Source organism: Porites lutea, chromosome 8, assembly GCF_958299795.1.
Source record: "Porites lutea chromosome 8, jaPorLute2.1, whole genome shotgun sequence".
Classification (NCBI taxonomy): domain Eukaryota; kingdom Metazoa; phylum Cnidaria; class Anthozoa; order Scleractinia; family Poritidae; genus Porites; species Porites lutea.
Window position 1 is genome coordinate 10,817,597 of NC_133208.1, and position 22,972 is coordinate 10,840,568.

General features: G+C 38.9%; 2 protein-coding genes across 3 annotated transcripts in view; one reads left to right on the forward strand and one right to left on the reverse strand.

The window, feature by feature from the left end:
* The first annotated feature begins 908 nt into the window (after positions 1 to 908).
* On the forward strand, positions 909 to 7,869 carry LOC140946311 (very long chain fatty acid elongase 5-like). Its single transcript, XM_073395407.1, has 4 exons — positions 909 to 959; positions 3,832 to 3,959; positions 4,887 to 5,111; positions 7,321 to 7,869. The coding sequence occupies exons 1-4, from the start codon at positions 944 to 946 to the stop codon at positions 7,666 to 7,668; spliced, it is 717 nt and encodes a 238-aa protein (XP_073251508.1). The 5' UTR covers positions 909 to 943; the 3' UTR covers positions 7,669 to 7,869.
* Positions 7,870 to 15,112: 7,243 nt separating this feature from the next.
* Positions 15,113 to 22,972, reverse strand: part of LOC140946495 (uncharacterized) — a 15,537-nt gene continuing 7,677 nt past the window's right edge. Inside the window, exons 6-7 of one of the 2 annotated variants that reach the window (XM_073395625.1) lie at positions 17,667 to 17,790; positions 15,113 to 15,460 (exon numbers count right to left, since the gene is read on the reverse strand). In XM_073395625.1, the coding sequence (XP_073251726.1) occupies positions 15,190 to 15,460; positions 17,667 to 17,790 (395 nt within the window). In that variant the 3' untranslated portion in view covers positions 15,113 to 15,189. Of the gene's footprint in view, positions 15,464 to 17,666; positions 17,791 to 22,972 lie in introns of both variants that reach the window. The other variant, XM_073395624.1, reaches the window with a different exon arrangement.

A 22,972-nucleotide genomic window follows, 5' to 3' on the forward strand; every position in this document is an offset into this window, starting at 1 on the left:
TCAGAGAAAACAATTCATTGGAACAAGCAGCATTTTGGCATGAGGTACCGACCCCCCCCCCTTTTTTACACTATGTAAGCACAATTAAACATTACTGATCAATCGAGCATTGTTTGTTGTTGTAGTTGTTTTTTAACCTTATTTTTGCACTATTTCTGTTTTTGTTCATTTCTCATTATTAAAAAAAAACTGTCCATGGACCCGGTCCATGACAGGGGGTCCATGGACCTAGTCCAAAGTGGGGGTCCATGGACCCCTGGTCCATGTTTTGTCCTCACCCTACGCAAAGCGGCAAAGTCCTCAAAGGGAGTGATGCACTGAACACGTCAATCAAATGAAATGAACAACCAAAACAGCAGTAAAATGAGACGTATTTCTGTTTGCCTTTATTGGACCCTTATTAGCCATTATTGGCCATTATTGCTCATTATTAAGTTATTACTACCGAATAGTGTACGCGCAAATGTTCTGCAGGACATTCACAATTCTGTCAATTCTCAAATTCGCTGTCGGTCTGTCTTGACATTGGTGTCGCTTTCGCTAATTCGTTGCAATAGTCTGTCGGTCGTCGCCAGTTCGTGGCTCTCATGTCGCCGGTTCAAGGCCATGTCGCTTGTCGGAATTTACCCCTAACAGGGCCTCTTCCGCAGTATGAGTATCAGGCGTTTCTGGGGGAAAAGAGGAAAGTTGGAAGCGAAAAAGGGAGATCTAAAATCTCCTCTCCCCTAGCCCCTTAGGAAGGCCTGATAAATCTCCCCTTGCCCCATAGGAAAGCCTGATACTCAGGCTACGCATACTGGTAACTCAAGTAACGGAACGAAACGAAACGTGACGTAGGATGGCATGATGATGAAAATGGCCGCGTTTGATCCCAGTCTCGGTCGAATTTCAATTTGGTTCTGTGCATGTGGCGAGAGGTCAAGTTGTTGGCCCTGCTGGCACCATGGAATCTCGGGCAGGTATGTAGTACAAACTACAAGGTTTTTTTTGTTTTTGTTTTTGTTGTTTTTTTTTATCTAAGTGTCCGGTTTTTCAGTTTATTGACGCCCTGCAGATGGGACCAAGTTCTTTATACTTGCCGACGAATGTCGAAATATTGACATCCATCATTTATACTCGTCTTAAAAATTGAAATCGCAGCTTGTTTGACTCACCTGTGAAAAGGCCCCCATTGTTTTAGAATGCCGGAAAATATTTATGGCTATGGTAATCTAAATTTCAGCGCAACTTCAAAGATTTCTGTCGAAGGTCATCGAAGGTTGTTCTTTCGATCACCATTTGACACTGTGCTAGATTGAATGATGAGTCCTGTAAAGTTGTTCAGTTCTAGATAAGTCAACTCCTATGGCGTGACCATTGAAATGAAACCGCTTTGGTAGTACACTGTACTTTCACATGGTGTTATTTGTTTTTCAGCATGATTTTTACAAATTAAAATTTGGAGGGAAATTTTTTTTAGAACGGGGTGCCAATTTGGAGTCCCGGGCGGCACATACCCACCCAAAAAATACCCAAGTGCCCCCCCCCCCCCGGGAGTTTTGACTAGGCCAGTACTGGAACTCAAAGGGTCAGGTTAATGCTTAAGTCAATTGAAACCCCACTCCTCTGGACCTGGGATAGATAGGGGACTCAGCTTGGGCCATGGCTGTTTCTTGCCATGATCAATGATCTTAAAGTTCCACGTTCATTTTGCTGACAACTCCACCATCTTACAGTAATCTTCAACAAGCTGTTGAGCACATGAACAATTGGTCCTACTAAGAAAACCTTCTCCAACTGAATCCATTCAATTGCAAAGAAATACTAACCTGTCTCAAGCGTCAACTCTTGTTGAATATATGCTAAAGCTGATGAGGTTAATGGATAACTGGAGGTTGGTGCTGGTGCACCAAGCTATCCCCAAACTGCTAAAGATCACTTTGGACAGGCCTTATTATGAGGCTATTGGTCTTATCGTCAGGGCTATCTATCAGTGCATTAATGAGGAAAGCTTCAGCTTTTAAGCCCAGATGGAGACCCTCTTGCTTAAATCTTCTATAGCTAATGGTGACGACTATGGGGCGGAGTTCAGTTTCTTGAAGCATAATTCAGGGAAGATGTTGCGATACAGGGGCGCTACCTGGGCAACTAAGTACTATGGAAGTTATGTTAAAGGAGGAGAAGATGAGAAGATATCATGTTTTGACGAAATTCTGTTGGCGGTGTTAAAGTTTCCAGAACCAGAAAAGAAGCTAATTCAGGAAGTCCAAACTATCTGTAAGCTGCTTGCTGTAAATCCTATTACCAGCGCTGCTGTTGAGGGTTCATTCTCATCCGTACTGCGTACAGCATCTGAAGACGTGGCTTCGATCCAGGATGGGTGATGAGAGGTTTAGCAACCTAGTAGTAACGTTGAATGGTTACAAGCGGAGAACAGACAGTGTCTCTATAGCTGACGTCGCACAAGAGTTTGTTTCCAGCAATGAGGACCGCAAGAGAAATTTTGGCACTGCTGACAACTTCAAAGTGGCAATCTTAGGAAGGTTTATTCAACATATTGGCTATACTGGATACTATAACACATGACAACTTTTATGTTATATTTGTTGAGGCTGTAAATAAGATGGCGTGCAAATGCTAGACTGCGAGCAGTCTTTTTCTTCAGATTTCAAAGCGGTAAGGGGAGTGCACGCACGTGCGAGCGTTGAGCGGCGAAGCCCCAAGACGTGAGAAACGAGGGCAGCAGCCGGGTCATTTGCTTGTCTCGGGCGTACCACTTTAAAATGGTCTCTGCGGTCCCTAGTCTTACTTTATAGAACAGTTTAAAATGAAACGAGCGCATAGACAAACTATATCCAAGGTGGCCAAAGGAAGTTATGTTAAAGGAGTCTTAGTCTTAGTCTCTAACCCAAAAGCTTATACCTATTGTGTCAGGTCAAGTGCACTGGTATCAGTTCAAGGGACTTGGTTTTATTTTCATTGCTGTAGCTGTTATTAGATACTTTCTAGAGTATGTTTGCCAGGTGTTTCACCATAGCCTCTCTGGCTATCTTTCTTTCTGATGAGATTGAGCAAATTCATCGTATATTCCCTTAACTTATCAGCAAGAAGGCACTTGAAGTATAGCTGGCATCCCCTTCTTTATAGGAGATAGGCATGAAAATCTGTCATCTGATTTATTTCAGAAAATATTGAGCAACAAAGACCACAAGCTTGCCCCTCCCTTTTACCCCCAAGAACCAATCAGCACACTCTGCTACTTAACAAACATCATTTCAATGCTGCTGCTTTTAGAACAAACAGATACAAGACCTCCTTTATCATCAGCCACTCCTCAACTGACTTGCCAGACTACTTTCTGTACTTTTAGCATGACCTCATAAATATAATGATATTTTTCAGTTTTAATCTTCACTGTATATACATTTTGTTATTTATTTATTTTTCTATGTAACAAACATGCAATTCAGTTAAACATCTGCCGCATGTTGAAATTAACAAACAATTTATCCTTTTGATCTCTCTCTTGATATAATTTATGTCAAATAAGAGTTTTTGTTTGTTGCTCCAACCCTGAACAAAGAAGTCAAGCAGCCTGCCTAAATGAAAATGCAGCAGCATAAAAAAAGCAAGAAAACATGCATGTATGTAGAAACTGTCAATTAATTTACTTGCAGTTGGAGGAATCTAGATAGCACTTTTTGCTGGGTCAAGTTCTGGGATGTGGCCTTTTGTGGGACACCAGCAGAACATTCTTTTCAACCAACAAACCAAGGCTCAGAGTTGTTTTTTGAAAGACAGACTTTTTTGAACCCCATCTACACTTATCTTCTGTCTGTATTTCTTTTGCAGAGAAATATTTGAATTTCTTTAAAGCTGTTGTGGAATTGCAGTCTTTCCCTGTTGCTGTGGTTTATTTCATCCTTATTGTAGCATCTGTGCTATGGAAGAAGTTCACTTCACCTCTAGGATTGCACAAGGTGGCTTTTCAAACTCTTAAGTTTTTACCAATGATTCATTTTCTTGCAGTGTGACTACCTAATTAACATATTTATTCGAATAAGTGCCCAACCTCGAATTAGCACCCACCTCGAATAAGCACCCATCCTAAAGGCAGAAAAAGTTAATAGGCACCCAGCCTCGAATAAGCCCCCACTCCCACCCCACCCCACCCCACCCCACCTCCCTCTCAATCCCACTCCAACCCAAATAAGCCCCCACTCCCTTCCCACTACCACCCCAAAAAAAGGAATAAGTACTAATTTGAGACTTCCCTGAAGACGGAGTTTTCTTCAGAGTGTCTTGCAGAAGCCTTGCTTTGTTACGTCTTCACGTTTTGTTATTACCACTTACTGTTTTCTTGCAAAATATACATACTACACTTGCTGAAAATGGTGAAAATTTAATAAGTGGTCAGCCTCAAATAAGCGCCCACCTGGAATAAGCGCCCACTCTCAAGGTCCAAAAATTTAATAAGCGCCCAGGGCGGTTAATCGAATAAATACGGTAACCACGCAAGGCCACCTAGACAAATTTGACCAATCTGATCACAGGAAATTAAATAACAAGGAGGCCATTGGGGTTTAATGTAGCATGTGGTATCAAGCTTTTTTTCAAACAGTACTTCATTAATTTTGATTTTAATTTGTGGTGTTGCGGTATCATCTAGCTGTAATTGTGGTATGTGGTTTTCAATGTTTTGGCTGATGGTGTTGGGTAAAGAAGTCATCCTTCACTGTATTGCTGTACTGTTCATTTGCGCTCTCACTCCTGTCTGATACAGGTCAATACAACATGCAACACAAAACACAGTAAGATGTACATGCAGGTCAATAAAAGTATAATATATTTAATATGCGTACTGAATATTAATGAGTTATTAAATTTGCTTTTATGGTTTGTTTCAGGTGCTAGTGGGCTATAACTTTCTCTGCAGTGCACTCAGTCTGTACTCGTTGGCCATCATTCTAAGGGCCTATTATAATGCTGGCGTGCTTTACACATTTGCCATGGTGGATGATGCTGAAGTAAAACATGCATTCTTTATCTATTGGATCACCAAGCATCTTGAGTTATTGGATACTGTGTTTATGATTGTAAGACACCGGCAAAGGCAAATAACATTTCTACATGTAAGTTGCAGTATGCAGTTAAATACCATTTTCCTCTTTGCTTAATTCTAGCAAATGGACTAAGTAATTAGGACAGCAATCAGCTGGCCTGGCATTTGTGTAAAAGGGAATACAGTGGAACCTGGGTTAACATGGACACCAATTACAAGGGGACAAGCCATTAGTATTGATATTAAGCAGGCTCTCAGAAAAAACTATACCTCACAGAGACATGGTTTATCTATATAAAGACTAAGCAGACATTTCAACAAGAGGGCTTTGCTTAATTTCTTAGCAACAAATGAAACAAGTTGTTCCTAAAGAAATCTCAGGATCATATGTCATAGTCGCATGCACAGACTAAGGTCCTGATAACATGGAGGTAAGGGACCCCAGATAGGTGAGGTAACAGGTGGTGGGTCACCCCACCTGTCATATAAACATGATCAAATTAAAATGAGTAATCATATTCTTTAGTCATGTGAGCGCTATATTTCATTCAATTTTCCTAGGTTTCTTTATAGGTTTATGCAGAATTTGTTAACATGCAAAAGTATGTAATTTAGTTTTCATCATTTGTTCAGTGCTTGTAGGAGGTGATTGTGACTGATAATTCAAAAGTTGAATGAAAGCTCCATTTTCTTGAATGATAAGCATGCTCTTTTTTCCTCAATTTAGTTCACAGAATGCTGAAATCGCATGTTAGAGCTTTGAAATTTCAAACTTTTCTGGGGAAGCACACACTAGACACCACCCCCCCCCCCGACCTTCCCTAGAAAAAGGGAGTAACAGCCCCTTGTTAATACAGTCAGCTACTCTATTCAAACCTGCTGGCTACATGAATTTTTATTGAAACCTCTGCTAGAGTGAGAGATAAAAACAAAAGAGGTGAATTTCGTTGGAAGATAAAGTGTGAAAATTTTATTGCAGTTGCGGGGAAATAATAAATACTTTTGGCTACCAAGGTCAAATGAGCAGAAGTGAAAAAAAGGCAAACAGGAACACATGTTGTCATTTCCTTTGTAAAAAGGGTAACTAGGGAGTTTCACGTTGTAGTCGTGCAAAACTACGGCAAGGAAATGTCCAAAAAGGTGTACTGCACATGCAAAGTTGTTGTTTTTGCTAAATTATTAAACCTATTGATTTTTTGCCATTCTTGTTGCTGTCACCATTTAGCATTACATTATCTTAGTTTTTGTTTGAGTAAACTATAAGTATATTGATGAGTGCTTCACTTCTAGCCCTGCCTAAATCTAGCTATATGTTATATTGGTAAGCAGGTTTCTCTTGAGCAGGGTTCCACTGCATTGAACGTAGTAACGTAAAAGCTAGTAGTAGTTTACAAGCTTGAGCAAGACAGAAATAGGTGATGATGGATACAAGTTATTTTGGAAATCTTCCTTTTGGGTGTTGTGTGTATGTATTTCTCTTTGAGGTACCCTATGGGAGTAGGTGGCCCCTGTTTAAGATGAATGGCTTTACATTTTTCTTTGGTGTATTGGATTTATGCCAACTCTTTTGTCGTATTATCTGACAATTTGATCCCACATAGGGCACAAATCCATCAATCACCCTCACATGATCACCAAATCTCCTGGATAAAATAGCTTTTATATGCTTTAGTTTGGAATTTAGCCCATTTTTTCTATGATCTTCAAAAAATTTTTCACTCATAGCACCGTTTCTGTAACATTTTTGCATGTATTTAATCACTGACAAGACTACAGCCACGTATTTCTTCATAGAAGTAAATTTTTGCAGTCTCTTATGTTGGGGAAGGGGGACTGGGAAAGAGATAATATGATGAGTGGATAGGGGTTACTGTAGCTTATACAGAATTTTGAGAAAAGTAAGGAAAATTGTGTAGACATGTATGGGATGAACAACATCTATAGGCAATACAGAACCTGCTATTGGGCATTTATATAAAAGAGGAGTGAAGCAAATAGCTGATTACGACATGACCATAAATGTGAACATATATCTTTTTACAACATGATAAGAATTCTAGAGAATATAACCAATATTTTTTTACAGGTTCTGTAGTGACAATGGATGTTGTTTTTCTGAAAAATGTCTACAGAATTTAAAAGTCAACAGTCATAACTTTTCTCAAAATATTATTATTTCTTTCCTCCTGGCACTATGAAAAATTTAGCTTATAGAATAAATATGAAGTGAAGTTAGGGCTTACCCTATCTTTGTAATTATTATTTTTGTGTTTTTTTAGGTTTACCATCATGCTTCAATTTTGTTGTTAAGTGACTATGCATACCACCACACTCCATGGCCAGCAATTGGTGTGATGTTGGGAATGAACTCATTTGTACATGTATTCCTCTATTTTTATTATGGCCAATCAGCTCTTTACCCAACTCAAAGACCACAATGGAGAAAAACCTTGACACAGCTCCAAATGTTTCAGTTTATTGTTGGCATTGTGCACTCATCGTTTGGTTACGCTCATCATGGATTCTGCATTTTTAGTATATTTTATGGTTTTAGTATGCTGGGATTATTTGGAAATTTTTACTTCCATGCTTACATTAAAGCTAGGCATGACAAAAAAAGTGAATGAGCCAATGTCGAGCGGTTTGCATTATATCACAATTTTTATGGCACGATTAACTTCAACTTTTTATTTATAATTCTGGACTTTGAATTCCTTTTTAACAAACTGTTATGTGTATATTTGATGTATGTTTGTCAAATCTGATGCAGTTCGAGAGAACATCCACTCAACTATCGGTGTTCTAAATTAGAAAATCATTTAAAAAATTGTTTAATCCTGCTAAAATGGACCCAATAAACGTGTGTAAGCTATCATTCTGACATTAAATTCCTTATTTTTATTTTATTTTTTCATGAAATTGTATGGTGAATCACTTATGTTGTAGACAAACCGCTAACCAGAGGTCTGAGGATTGCATTAGACAACATGGGAGCGTAAAAATTACGATTTTTAAACCAAGCTTTGCTCTGCCTTTTTCAAAATACTTTTATGAAAGCGCAATGACAAGTCACGTTTGTGTAATTTATGTAAAAAGTACCGCAACACCAACACTGGAAGGACATTTTTAACAAAACATAAAAGTTTCTATCTTTCCAAATGGTTTCTACAGTTTCTCTTCTTGTGTTGCTGTTAGAGGGTCGTACGTCGCAGTGACTTCGCAAGGCCGGGGCGGAGGAATACTACGTGAAAGCTGCTAGAAAGATCGTTGCCTCCATCAGTAATAGCAAAAAACTAATCGTGACTGGGCTAAAGACAATTTTCCATCATAGTGTCCGACACCTTTGCATTTAGCAGCAATTTTTTAAAATAAGAACACTTCGTTATCTTAACCTTCAAGGGCAGTCATCAGCTGAGTTGTTCGATCTCGAGAAACATGAACCGGCAGTACCGTTGTCGGCTTAGTTGGTTCAATTCGCCCGCCACGCTGGCCACGCAGGCTAGTTTATTTCTTATTCTCTACACATTACGTATTTGTAATATTCAATTTTAACACGCTACATAAAATGAGTAACAGGCTCGTATGCCCGCCTAACAGATGTCATCTTTCTTTTCACCTCCCTGGAGCCTCCTGATATTGAATTAATTTGGATCAAAATTATGCAAAATTCTCCTGCGTTGATCTTAGGAAATTGTTATCGACCTCCTTCTGACTTCCAGTTCTACAGGCGATTTTATGACTGTCTGGAGAAGAGTGGCTTAGGCATAGGAATGTCTTGCCCGTCGGTGATTTGAATCCGGACTATTTTGGTAGCTACGAGGGTGTTACATCATATGCCGTTAGGAAATCAGGGACACCCAACCACTGTTTTCTGCAAAATATCTGTTCGGAGAAGCAAATATTTCCTAGAATTTTCTTTTGCTTGAGAACGACTAAAAAATTTCTAGATTACTCCTACATTCATGTACAATTTTCGAAGCTTATCTAATGTTGAAATTCCCTACGATTTTCAAAAGTTTAATTTTTTTCACATTTCAGTCCTCAGGTTAGGCTATTTTTCGTAGAAAAAAGGAAACCTAAAATTTTCGGATTCAAAACAGTGATGTAGAGAGAAATTAGTAAAAATTCTCACTTTCGTAATCCGTTAAATGACATCTAAAATTTTCGGTAAAATAAAACTGAAGCCCTTGTAATTTCGAAAAGACTCAAGTTCGCATAGGATGACCGAACAGATACAAATTTTTATAGTTCCGCTTAGAATGCATTTCTAGAGATCTAAATGTACTCTTGATAGCCTAAAAAGTGTTTTCAATGTATTTAGGAGGAAACCGTCGTTGGGTGCCGCTGGGAAATTACAAGATATATTGCAGAAATTTAACTACAGTGTAATGAACGATAGGAACCAGCCAACAAGAGTTTAATACAAGTGACACACAAACCCTGATTGACTTGGTTATTACTAGCAAGGCGGAGATTATCAAGGGAGCTATTAAAACAACTGAGTTAGGAATCTCAGATCATGAGCTGGTTCTTGCCACAATATGGTCAAAAATAAAAAGGCCACCTCCAAAAACAGTCAGAGCCCTGTAACACTGTACCCGCTACATGGAAGGCTGCAAACATTTCAGCTCTCTACAAAAGGGACGATTAAACTGATAAGCATAATTAGAGGCCTATTTCGCTTCTAAGTGTGCCAGAAAAATTGATGGAGTCTGTGATGGCATCAACTATTACCACGCATGTTACTGGACAGGGACTTGGGAACCCTCAGTAGTGGGCGTATAAAAAAGGTCATTCCACCGAGCTGTTGCTAGTGAAGATAACGGATGACTGGAGACGAGCGCTCGACAAGAATGATGTTGTAGGCGTGGTTTTCGTGCACTTTCGTAAGGCGTTTGACGCGATTCCCCACTCCATTCTGTTCCGAAAACTTCACAGTCTTGGTGTAGCTTGGGACTTGTGGAGTTGGATAAGGGATTATCTCTCTGGAAGAACGTAAGCGACAATGATTAAAGGATGTCAACCTCAACCTATGTCAGTTACTTTTGGTGTACCACAGGAGTCCGTACTGGGCCCCACTCTGTTTTCCCCCAGTATCGCTGAGGGAATAGATGGCGACCCACAGTTTCACATGTACGCAGACGATACCACCGTTTATGTTTCGGCTCCGACTTATGACCTGGTGGCTTCCAAGTTAAATGAAGTCCTACCAGGGCTATATACATGGTGTTGTGAGAGTTGTCTCACTCCCCATCCTACCAAGACGGAGTATACGCTGCTCGGTGGATGCAGGCATTTGACTGGGCCACTGAAAACAAGCTATTAAGATGGGCGATCAAGTTTGTTATCGAGTAAGTTGTTTCTACAAGATGCCTAGGTGTCCAAATAGACAATGCTCTTAAATGGGATTATCAAGTCTCGGACTAGCGAAATCGTTTACGCACAAGTTAAACTTACTTAAGTCATTGTAGTTCCTGCCTAGACAGGCGAGGACTGATTTCTATTTTCGGGTTTTTTTACCCTCTGTTATGTTAGTTTGGGGCTCTTGTGGTCAAGGACTTTTCTCAAACCTAGAATCTATACATGTGAGAGCGGCAAGAATAATATTTGACTTAGATTGGTGTACGCCAGGCACCTTAGAGATGATGTATGAGAAACGATTATTAATTTTAGCTCATCAGGCTTATTATCATCTTTTACCATGTCCTACGAAATGTCTTTTTGAAAAGTATGTAAGCAGCTACGATCTGAGGAGGAAAATGACCTTAAAGTTACCGAGGCCTAAGACCGATATGGTAAGGAAATCTTGCTCAAACAAGTCAATTATTCGGTGGAATGCCCTAGAAAACCAAATGAGATCAATTCATGACATTGATGCTTTTAAAAAGTCACTCAAGTGTATTTTTAAGCCACATATATTATAATGATGCACTGTGTAGAATTTTCATTGTAGTAAATACGTAGATTTCTTGTATTAGTCTCACTGTGATTAGTTAGGAAGTTTAATTTTATTATTATGCATACGACCACATCACTGCTTTGCTGATTTTTCTTAAAATCGTGTTGAAATAAATACCATTATCATTATTATTATTTTAACCCTCCGCGCTCGTGTCTTCTGCTTCAAACGCAGCTACATGTGAATCAGCTCGCGTTTAGTTCTCAGCTAAATAAAGGTTAAAAGCTAAACTAAGACTAACAACATCAACAAAACTTTATAATAAACAAATAACATTACAGAAGTATTGCCCGTAGCTAGCAAGGCTATCCGAGACGGGACAATGAGTACAAAATATACAAATCAAGACTAAGACCCTGTTTACGTGGAGTGGGGGACCCCGGTCTAGTGGGGTAAGTTTCTTTTGTTTTGTGTCCCCCAGAGCGTGAAAACAAAAGAAACCAACCCCACTAGACCGGGGTCCCCCACTCCATGTAAACAGGCCCTAAGGCTATTAACTAAGGAAAGTTTACAGTAAATAGACCTCGTCATGGTATTCGACGCCATCTTCACGAGTAGGTAAACGTGTGAGAAATTACAGTGATTGTATCAGAATCTAATGTCGAATAATTTCCGTAGAACGGCTGTTCTGAAAAAAATATGATTTGTAAACTAAAGCTTCACTCCTAAGGATTCTCTTGAAAAAATTTGAGGGCGTTACTTGCACTAGAAGACCTAGAACCACTTTTTAAAATTTTCTATACATTTGTCTGTAAGAAAGTCTCGGGAAAATTACAGACAAATATATGGAAAATCTAAAGCAAGCCTCTGGAGAAATTTAAGCACAGGTACGCCCCCAATTTTTTGGGACAGTCCTTTGCTTTGTGGCTTTAGTTTACAATTGATATTTTTTTCAGAACAGCCGTTTTAGGGAAATTATTCGACATTAGATTCTCATACAAACACAGTAATTTCTCACGCGTTTGCCTACTCGTCAAGATGGCGTCGAAAACCGTGACAAAGTGTATGAAAAAAAAATTGTAATATGGATGAGGACTAGACAACAGACTACAGAAAAACAGACTTAGGTTCATATATCGCATGTACGCTAAAACAGTTAGAAACAACTAGAGATAATACAAATCAAGACAAAACGTTTCCTGTTCAACAATGTGTAATAAATGATCTGGTAAAATTCTCTTAAAGTCAAAACGAATTCACATCCACTCGAATAATACTACGTTACTTGATTAATATGAAACTGTACAGTGCCTTTTATTCATGTTCGGCACACTCTCTATACCTTCACACCTATTTAGGGATGTGTTGGATGTGATTCTTTTATTTCCTTTTTCTTCTTGAGGACTCGCACCCCGTACACTAGGAAAGCCAATACTACGATCAACAGGAACAAAGCTATGGCGTAACCCACAGCAGAGAAAAGGAGAATGTGGCTTCTTCCTCTCGGACGAACCACCTCTGACATGGTACCAGCTTCTAATTTCTCCACCTCGCCTCCGATGTTGAGAAGACTGAGAAAAACACGATCAACTATCTTCATGTAGGGTTTGTTTAGATGGGCGTGTACAAACTCCTCCTGCATGTTCTCAAAGTTCTGACAGTCCCTCGCGTGCGCATCGCAACAACTCTGTGCACATGTCATGAAGCATATCCATCCAATAGACCTTTTTACTGATACGGCGGCCATATTGAATTACTTGGAGTTAAAGAGTATTATAGGATGCACAAGGGGGCCTGAGCACATTCCGTTTGTATTTTCGAGCGCTTTTCTTACATTTTTTCTTAAAGTTTTCTTAGAATAAGATTCTAATGGGAAAAACGATCCTTGTGCCGTGTTTGGATGTAATAATGATAGCCTTTTTCCTGAGAAATATACGGTGAAAGACCATATTGCTAACACTAAACTAGAAAAAGGCGATCATTATTACATCCAAACACGGCTCAAGGATCTTTTTTCCCATTACAACCTTATTCTAAGAAAACTTTAAGAAAAAATGTCCCGAAAATACAAACGAAATGTGCTCATGCCCCCCTGGGCATCCTATAATACTCCTTAAATGAAATTAATTCAATATGGCCGCCGTATCGGTAAAAAGGTCTTATAGGAACTTTAAAATTAGCAGTCTGAGAGAGAGTACCAAAAGTACCCAGTGCGTTGAGTCACGCGACGTATTGCAGACAGGTACTCACTTGGTTCCTTAAGAGACGCGAGAATCCAGGATATGCTCACACTCGTTTATAAGTATTTGGACAATATGGCACCTTTCTATTTAACTTTTCTGTTTCATGTTCGTATTAGTAAGTATAATCTCAGGGGGGTTAAAAAGCTCATTGTGCCGAAGGTCGCCACCACTACTTTTGGACTAAACGCTCAAATACTTAGCTATTTCCACCTGGAAATCTCTGCCCGATGAAACAAGAAGCGCTCCTGATCTGAATACTTTCAAATGATGTATAAAGCAGTTAACTTTTAAAAAATAGTTGTGTACATATGTGTGTAATTGATTTCTATATGGCATGTATTCTAATTGTACTATTTCTATTTTCATTATTTCATTTATTATTCCTCTTTCGAAGATACTATACTCTAAAACCCGAATTGAAATAAAGCTATTCAAAGTAGATAGACTGCAAATTATAGTAGCTGCAAAAAAATATATCTACGTGTCCCAACTGTTCATCAGTAGGATGCCTAAAATGCGTGCAATTCCACAATTGGTTTCGGCTCCATTAAATCCTATACCAATTGCAGAACATTTTAGGAGGAGCCACCCACCTTGTGAGCACAGTCGCGGACAACACATATAAGTGAGGAAAATAACGCAAAGCAAAACTAAGTCGTTATTAAACGAACTATGATCGATACATTGATTGGCCAGGATTTAAAGCTGAGTACGCTGAAAAGGAAGTGTAATAATATGTGAACGTTTACATAATGAAGCAAGGTCACAAAGTCCTCTCCTCGAAGTGACTTCGCCATTAACAAATGTTAAATATATTCTCAACAATCTAATCACAATCATCTTTAAATGCACTTTTTCTTACTGAAATCTTGTATCCCTCTGTTACTTAATTGCCTCTTTTATTTTAACCTTGTTACCTATGTTACCCTGTGACTTCTGTTACCTTGTTACCTCTGATACTTAGTTCAGTTACTTCTGTTACTTCAGTTACTCTGTTACATCAGTAACCATGTTACTTCAGTTACCATGCCTACTTCAGTTTACCTTGTTACCTCAGTTGCTTTGTTACTTCTATTAGCTTCTGCTACCTTGTTACTTCAGTTGCCTTGTTATCTCTTGTTACTATGTTACCTCGGTTACCTTGTAACTCAGTTACCTTAAAATTCTGAAAATAAGCCCCGGAGCTTATATTTTTAAAGGCCCGTTTAGAAGCTTTTAGAGGGGCTTATCTATGGAGGGAAATTTGCGTTTCAAAATCGATTGGGCTAGCCCTATAGTTGGAAGGAAATTTACCGTTTTTGTTTTGTTTTACTTTGCATTTGAGGGCAATTTCCAAGTACAAGCCCCCGGGGGGCTTATATTTGGAGGGCCGATTTAACGGAGGGTATTTTGCGTTACGGGTTTGGGGGGCTTATATTTGGAGGGGCTTATTTTCGGAATTTTACGGTACTTTGCTACCCCTGTTACCTCAGTTACTTGGTGTTTTCTGCTAGCTTATGTTACAGCCTTGTTACCTCAGTTACTTTGTTACTTAACTGCGAGCAGTCCCTCTTCAGTCAGTCGAGTCTAAACGCTCGCAGTCCAAATAACTAAGTAGAAGATACTCAATTGAATTCCTGATGGACACCTCAGAAAAATATGATATGATTAGAAGAGTAATAAACAAATTAAACTCAATTCTAAATCTAATTATTAACCATTATAACTTCATAAGAAGCGGGTTATGTGGTAAAATTAGAGTTCTTTGAATCTTACCGCACAAGCAACCTGTACACATTGTAGTTTATTCAATGTGCCGTCAAACAGGTCGTATAATAGGCTAATACAATAACCAAGTCTGGATAAGAATGCATAAATGGTTGACTTTGTGAGAGATATTTGCTGATGCGTTGTATGTTGTACAAAGAGTAGATATGCAAGCCAGCAAGGTGAGTGATACTATGGTATTGTATTTTATTGGAAAGTTCTGTTCATTTTTTTAATAAGTTGAATTTATTATTAATACATCAGGATTCAGCGGACAGTGTTTCAATTCCAGCATTACTCGTCGACAGTTCCAGAGCTGCTACAGTTGCCTCCTGTCCCTTCTTATGTCTCCATGACACTAACATTTGATAGACCTGTTCTCTTGATCGATGTGGGTACTTCTTCTTTACATCGCGTATTTCTTGCTTAGTGAAACCAAGTTCACGAGCCAATGGGACCCAGTCTTTTTCACCAATCTTAGCAGCTGTTGTAATCAGAAGCTCGTCTGGAATTTCAGATTCTCCCCCTGACCTGCTGATAATTAAAAAAACAACAACAAAAAAGCGTTGAAAGCCGTTTTGATTAAATGAGGACCTTAAGGCGGGGTTCAGTTCAGAATAAAGCTTTTCCAAGTGTGGCTATTGTTTTTAGACTCTCCAACAATGACTACGATTGCAAATTACACATGTAAAGGTTTTAATGTATTGGCCATTTTACAGTTGTGTGCTCAGTATCCTGGTCTTTGAATAAATGCGAGACTGAAGGTGGCCATGTTTTGTTCCAAATCTTCCTGCTTTTCAATCGTGTTATTCTCATGCGAACAAGCCCGTGAAAATGATCATTAACGTGTAGAAGGGTTGTAACAAAACAGGGTGACCTCCAGCCTCGCTTCTATTCAAAGGCCAGGGCACTGAGCACACAACTGAAAAATGGCAGAGAAGTGATGACGTCACAAAAACCAACTTTAAGAAATTATTGATGGATTGAGTAGGATAATCAGATAAAACAAAATGAAAACTGTCCATTTACCAAAATTCAGCTTGATAGAGCAAATTGGCAGTGAGACATAAGAAACGTTATCCATTTTAGGTGTCATCTTACTCTAGTAGAGACTTTAAAGATCTCAAAATCAGCACCATTTGGAGAAACTTGAAGAGACTAAGAACCAATTATTGCAAGTGAGTCGGTAGAGTGTCTAACGCTACGTTTACACTAGAGGAGATTTTTTCGGATTCAAAAATGTTTCCGGATTTATTGCGTTTTATTGGGTATTCGAACTCTTATGCTTTTATACTAAAAACGTATTCGGATTCCATCCATTTACGCATATAGATAAATCCAGGAAGCTTTAGAAACGCTATAGCAACGATGACAGCGACAGCAATGAGACTGTCAAAAAGGCAAAAAAGAGCAAAAAAACCACAACAAATTTTGCAAGTGCATCACGCTTTTTTGGTACACTTCTTTGCCGTCTCTGGACGACAAAGACATGAAACTTCGTTATGCAATGTTGTTTGGAGGACGTAAACACCAGTAAACACAAGACGAAGAACTTGGATGCCGTCTCCAAGAATACAACTCCAGGGCGTCTTGGAATAAACGCGAAAAAGTTTGAAAAACCTGAATTCATTTTTAATAGTGACGCTTTCGCTGCCCTCTCCGTCGTCGTTCTTTACAGCAATCTTGTATTATCGAAGACGAAAAAGTATTCGGCTTCGTAGGATGAATTGTTTACACTACAAAACATTGCGGATTTTAGAGTTATCGTATACAAAGTATCCTCCTTCGATTTTCGGATTCAAAATCTCCGAAGACTTGACCAAACCGGGACGTTTTTATTTCGGAGTCACGCATCTGCGTGTAAACGGCAAAAAGAATCCGGTACCAACGTTTTTTGGATTCGTCACGAATACGGAAAAAATCACCTCTAGTGTAAACGTAACCTAAAAGTCCATTTCGGCATTAGTATTAAGTACATTTACTTCTGTAAATCAACTGCCCAACGTTTCAAGTGTCAGCCCTTCGACAGAGCAAAGAAAAGTTAGTTAAGAAGACATCTTTTGTTAAAAAATCTTCTTGAACAGTCCTTTAGGAGATACAGCTGTACGTAATCCATTGACCTAAGCTAGGGTTTAACCCATTAAGCTGCATTAAGCCCCAACATTCACAAACAAATTCTCCTGACTGATCTTCAAACATATTCATTTCCTTAAAGAGCTAGTTGAAATAATTTGTTTAAAGATCAAAGCATTTTATAGTCTGATATGTCATCCGGTTCTTCACCTCACCCCACAACGGGTGGCATGGCAAGAGAGAGCCGCCCGTTAGGGGGTGGAGTGAAGAGACGGATGACATTTCAGACTATAAAATGCTTTAATTATTAATTTTCACATTTTTTTCTCTTGATTATGTATTGATATTGTTAGCAGAAAATTGATGTTGGTCAGTCACTCTTGGAATATTTAACAATTATTCCTCAAGCCCGAATGGACTCTGAGTCAATAGCCCATGAGGCCAAAAATCCAACTAGCTGGTCAAAAATATCGCGACAAAACAACTTTAGCTAGTTAAAACTAGATTTTAATCCTTTTTTTGCCGCCAAAAAGCAGGCGCTTTTGCTACTAGTGGGCTATAACATATAGCCTAGTAGTAGCTCAACTAATCAGAATGCAGCATTGATAATAGACCACTAGCTGGATTTTACTAAAAAGGGTTAAGGATTAATTGCATTCCTTACCTCCTACTTGGCAGAGCATGAGATTCCATTTCGACTGGTATGATTTCAAACCTTGTGAGTTTAGCTATTTCATCCTCTGGTAGCTGCAAAACCCATCTTAGCCACTGATCAACATCAATGTACCCTATTGGATAAAAATGTTAATTTTTACCATCTGAACAACAACTTTTTGATGTATCTTTTCTTTACCATAGTTATTGTTATTATCACTATTATTATTGCTATGCCCATTGATCGCCACCTATGTAACCAACACTTATCGAGTTCCTGCGCGCCTTTTTGTGGTTGGTGGTAGTGAGCTTAAATCTGCAGAAGGAACTACACAGGGAGACCCCTTAGCTATGTCAATGTATGCAATTAGCTTCCAATCGTTAATATCGCTACTTCATAACCGTAGCACTGCAGAACAATGTTGGTTCGCGGATGATGCCACTGGAGCAGGACCCCTAGAGGAGGTCAAGCAATGGTGGGATGAGTTGAGAGAGGCTGGTCCGCCCCTTGGATATTATCCCAATTCCAAGAAGTGTTGGCTTGTTGTTAAGTCGGAAAAGGAAGGCCGCGCGAAAAAAATGTTTGCAGGGACTACAACCCTGGTCAAAACGTCTTGGGACACTTGAGGAAATTAGGCACAAAGACGCACTTTGCTAAATTTACTCGTATTCTACCTCTTAAAAAGGCTTGGAGATGTTGTTATAAGGGGCTATTTCTGCTCTCCCCCTCTCCCCCCAAGCAGTGTTGATTGTGTTGAATTAAAACTTGAATGCATAACGCCAACATTGCACCGAGGGGGAAGGGGGGAGGGAAGATGCCTCAATTTGACAAGCTATTGCGTCAGTGTCCCAAGAGTTTTGACCAAGGTTGTCTGAAAACCCCTTCTATAGGAAAACGAGTTTTAAACATTGCGAAACTTAGAGAAAAGTTGTGGATTTGTAGGTATAGCAATCTTAAAAAAGTTACCAGGTGTTACCTTGTTAGTATTATTTATTCCGAGAGCGGAGGTGAGTAGATGAACGGTTTCAAATGCATGCTTATTAAGTATCCTCAACGTACTCAAGGGCAAGAAACTGTGAAAACATTACAAGAAAAAATCATCGTGGAGCAGAGTGGGGTTAGGTTTGAAATGGCAAGTACAAAACATTTCCACATTATCTAAATGAAAATGGTTACGCATATTTACAAGCAGAGAAAAATGGGCTTCTAAGTGAAAACAATCGCAAGTTGCGTGTACGATTCGGCACTCCGGCAAAAACCTGAAACGCCCAGTTGCGAAAAATCCTCTGCTTTGGACGAATGAATCGAAGTGGCCTTTAATTTACATGCTTGTCCTTCGTCCACAAATACAACGAAACGTAAAAAAAAAATCACTGATATGGCGACAGAAGGGAGAAGGTCTTTCGTTTTTATTAAGTGATATTAATTAAGGTTCTAAGGACTTGGCTGACGCCATCGCTTGTAGAAAAGGGGTAACACTAACTGTACCTTATGAGAAAATGAACGCCAATTTCTTCGCTCAGTTAAATAAGGAACCATTTTAATACAGCATTTGGTCAGGCAAGGCCGAAAAGAAACGCAAGAAGACTCTTTTTAATGGACAACGACCCAGACAAGCAAGAGTGCGAAGAAGGCCCAAAAGGATACACTGAGACTAATATGCGTCCATTATTTGCATAGAAAATTTAGATAACCAGATCAAATGTTACTTAGATGAAGAGGCTGTAACACAGATCTTTACAAAGGATTCATTTGAACAGCTTATGCATATGTTTCGGAGTGTTTGATGATTGATTATTTTCTATCCAGAGAATATCGATATTCTCATTTCAAGTGTGACTCACAGAATTGAAACTGTACTTGTGTCTGGAGGTCACCGAACAAAATATTAACTTAGAGTGCACTGCTACAGAAGTCCTCAGTTTTTATTGTATTCCCCATGACTTTATCAGTTGTTACTTTGCCTGAAGGGCTACTTCCTAGCCCTAACGAAACTTTTATGTCGGTACAATTCTTCTGTCAGTTACTTTTAGGAAACAAGGAATTGCGTGACAGTTGCTCTGAACAGTTCTCGCATCATTTCTCACTTGTTTTATGGGCCGTCTTGTATGAAATGCAACTTATAGGGAGCTCTATTCTTTAAAATACACTCTTGGTAAAACTTATCATTGTCTTAAGTTTATTTTCCCTTCGTTTCTTGTGCACAATAAGCAAGTTATGGGGCTTTTACAACATTTCTCACCTAAATGAGGTAAAAGATTAATTATAATTCATTCCTTTTTTGTTAATTCTGAGGTGAGAAATGTTGAAATTTGTACATATTTCCTGGAAAGCGCGAAAAAAATGCCCGTTTAGAGGAAATGGGATCACACTGACTATATTTTGGCCATGATCGCGGTACGAATTTCACATAATACGTTTGAAAATCACTGTTCTTTAGTGAGAAATGTTACTGAGAAATGTGTCAGTATCTCAACGGTAGCGCCCATGACCAACGACTATACGTTATGACATGTACCATTCTTTGCCTTGAATTTTCCAAGGATTCTACCTCTAAACTCAATTGATGAGGAAGTCGTTACTGTACCGAAATTTCTAAACTGCTTGCACCCCTAAGAAAAACGATCGTTTGCCTTTTGAATTTTTGAATAGATCCTGTGACCATTCCGAGCGTCCCGTTTGGTCATGTGACCTACCGTAATCAGTTTAAATAAGGCGATAACAACTAAAATCAACTTCTTTTACTAAATTGTAGCACTATCTTTTCAAGTCGGAGTTCACTGTAAAACAACGTAAATAACATGAAAACACTTTTTCGTACTTTTCCCCACAAATAGACCCACAAACCATCTCACACATTTGCGTATACTACTGCTGCAGTTATAAAAACTTCCAAAATAACGCATAATTTAATCATAAAGTACAGACATGAACTTTTGGGCAGTTATATGAAAAAAGGAACAATTTGAGAACACGGAAAATAGTATAATTCTGTATTTTTATTGTAAACCCATTTTCAGACAACCCTGGTCAAAACGTCTTGGGACACTTGAGGAAATTAGGCACAAAGACGCACTTTGCTAAATTTACTCGTATTCTACCTCTTAAAAAGGCTTGGAGATGTTGTTATAAGGGGCTATTTCTGCTCTCCCCCTCTCCCCCCAAGCAGTGTTGATTGTGTTGAATTAAAACTTGAATGCATAACGCCAACATTGCACCGAGGGGGAAGGGGGGAGGGAAGATGCCTCAATTTGACAAGCTATTGCGTCAGTGTCCCAAGAGTTTTGACCAAGGTTGTCTGAAAACCCCTTCTATAGGAAAACGAGTTTTAAACATTGCGAAACTTAGAGAAAAGTTGTGGATTTGTAGGTATAGCAATCTTAAAAAAGTTACCAGGTGTTACCTTGTTAGTATTATTTATTCCGAGAGCGGAGGTGAGTAGATGAACGGTTTCAAATGCATGCTTATTAAGTATCCTCAACGTACTCAAGGGCAAGAAACTGTGAAAACATTACAAGAAAAAATCATCGTGGAGCAGAGTGGGGTTAGGTTTGAAATGGCAAGTACAAAACATTTCCACATTATCTAAATGAAAATGGTTACGCATATTTACAAGCAGAGAAAAATGGGCTTCTAAGTGAAAACAATCGCAAGTTGCGTGTACGATTCGGCACTCCGGCAAAAACCTGAAACGCCCAGTTGCGAAAAATCCTCTGCTTTGGACGAATGAATCGAAGTGGCCTTTAATTTACATGCTTGTCCTTCGTCCACAAATACAACGAAACGTAAAAAAAAAATCACTGATATGGCGACAGAAGGGAGAAGGTCTTTCGTTTTTATTAAGTGATATTAATTAAGGTTCTAAGGACTTGGCTGACGCCATCGCTTGTAGAAAAGGAGTAACACTAACTGTACCTTATGAGAAAATGAACGCCAATTTCTTCGCTCAGTTAAATAAGGAACCATTTTAATACAGCATTTGGTCAGGCAAGGCCGAAAAGAAACGCAAGAAGACTCTTTTTAATGGACAACGACCCAGACAAGCAAGAGTGCGAAGAAGGCCCAAAAGGATACACTGAGACTAATATGCGTCCATTATTTGCATAGAAAATTTAGATAACCAGATCAAATGTTACTTAGATGAAGAGGCTGTAACACAGATCTTTACAAAGGATTCATTTGAACAGCTTATGCATATGTTTCGGAGTGTTTGATGATTGATTATTTTCTATCCAGAGAATATCGATATTCTCATTTCAAGTGTGACTCACAGAATTGAAACTGTACTTGTGTCTGGAGGTCACCGAACAAAATATTAACTTAGAGTGCACTGCTACAGAAGTCCTCAGTTTTTATTGTATTCCCCATGACTTTATCAGTTGTTACTTTGCCTGAAGGGCTACTTCCTAGCCCTAACGAAACTTTTATGTCGGTACAATTCTTCTGTCAGTTACTTTTAGGAAACAAGGAATTGCGTGACAGTTGCTCTGAACAGTTCTCGCATCATTTCTCACTTGTTTTATGGGCCGTCTTGTATGAAATGCAACTTATAGGGAGCTCTATTCTTTAAAATACACTCTTGGTAAAACTTATCATTGTCTTAAGTTTATTTTCCCTTCGTTTCTTGTGCACAATAAGCAAGTTATGGGGCTTTTACAACATTTCTCACCTAAATGAGGTAAAAGATTAATTATAATTCATTCCTTTTTTGTTAATTCTGAGGTGAGAAATGTTGAAATTTGTACATATTTCCTGGAAAGCGCGAAAAAAATGCCCGTTTAGAGGAAATGGGATCACACTGACTATATTTTGGCCATGATCGCGGTACGAATTTCACATAATACGTTTGAAAATCACTGTTCTTTAGTGAGAAATGTTACTGAGAAATGTGTCAGTATCTCAACGGTAGCGCCCATGACCAACGACTATACGTTATGACATGTACCATTCTTTGCCTTGAATTTTCCAAGGATTCTACCTCTAAACTCAATTGATGAGGAAGTCGTTACTGTACCGAAATTACTAAACTGCTTGCACCCCTAAGAAAAACGATCGTTTGCCTTTTGAATTTTTGAATAGATCCTGTGACCATTCCGAGCGTCCCGTTTGGTCATGTGACCTACCGTAATCAGTTTAAATAAGGCGATAACAACTAAAATCAACTTCTTTTACTAAATTGTAGCACTATCTTTTCAAGTCGGAGTTCACTGTAAAACAACGTAAATAACATGAAAACACTTTTTCGTACTTTTCCCCACAAATAGACCCACAAACCATCTCACACATTTGCGTATACTACTGCTGCAGTTATAAAA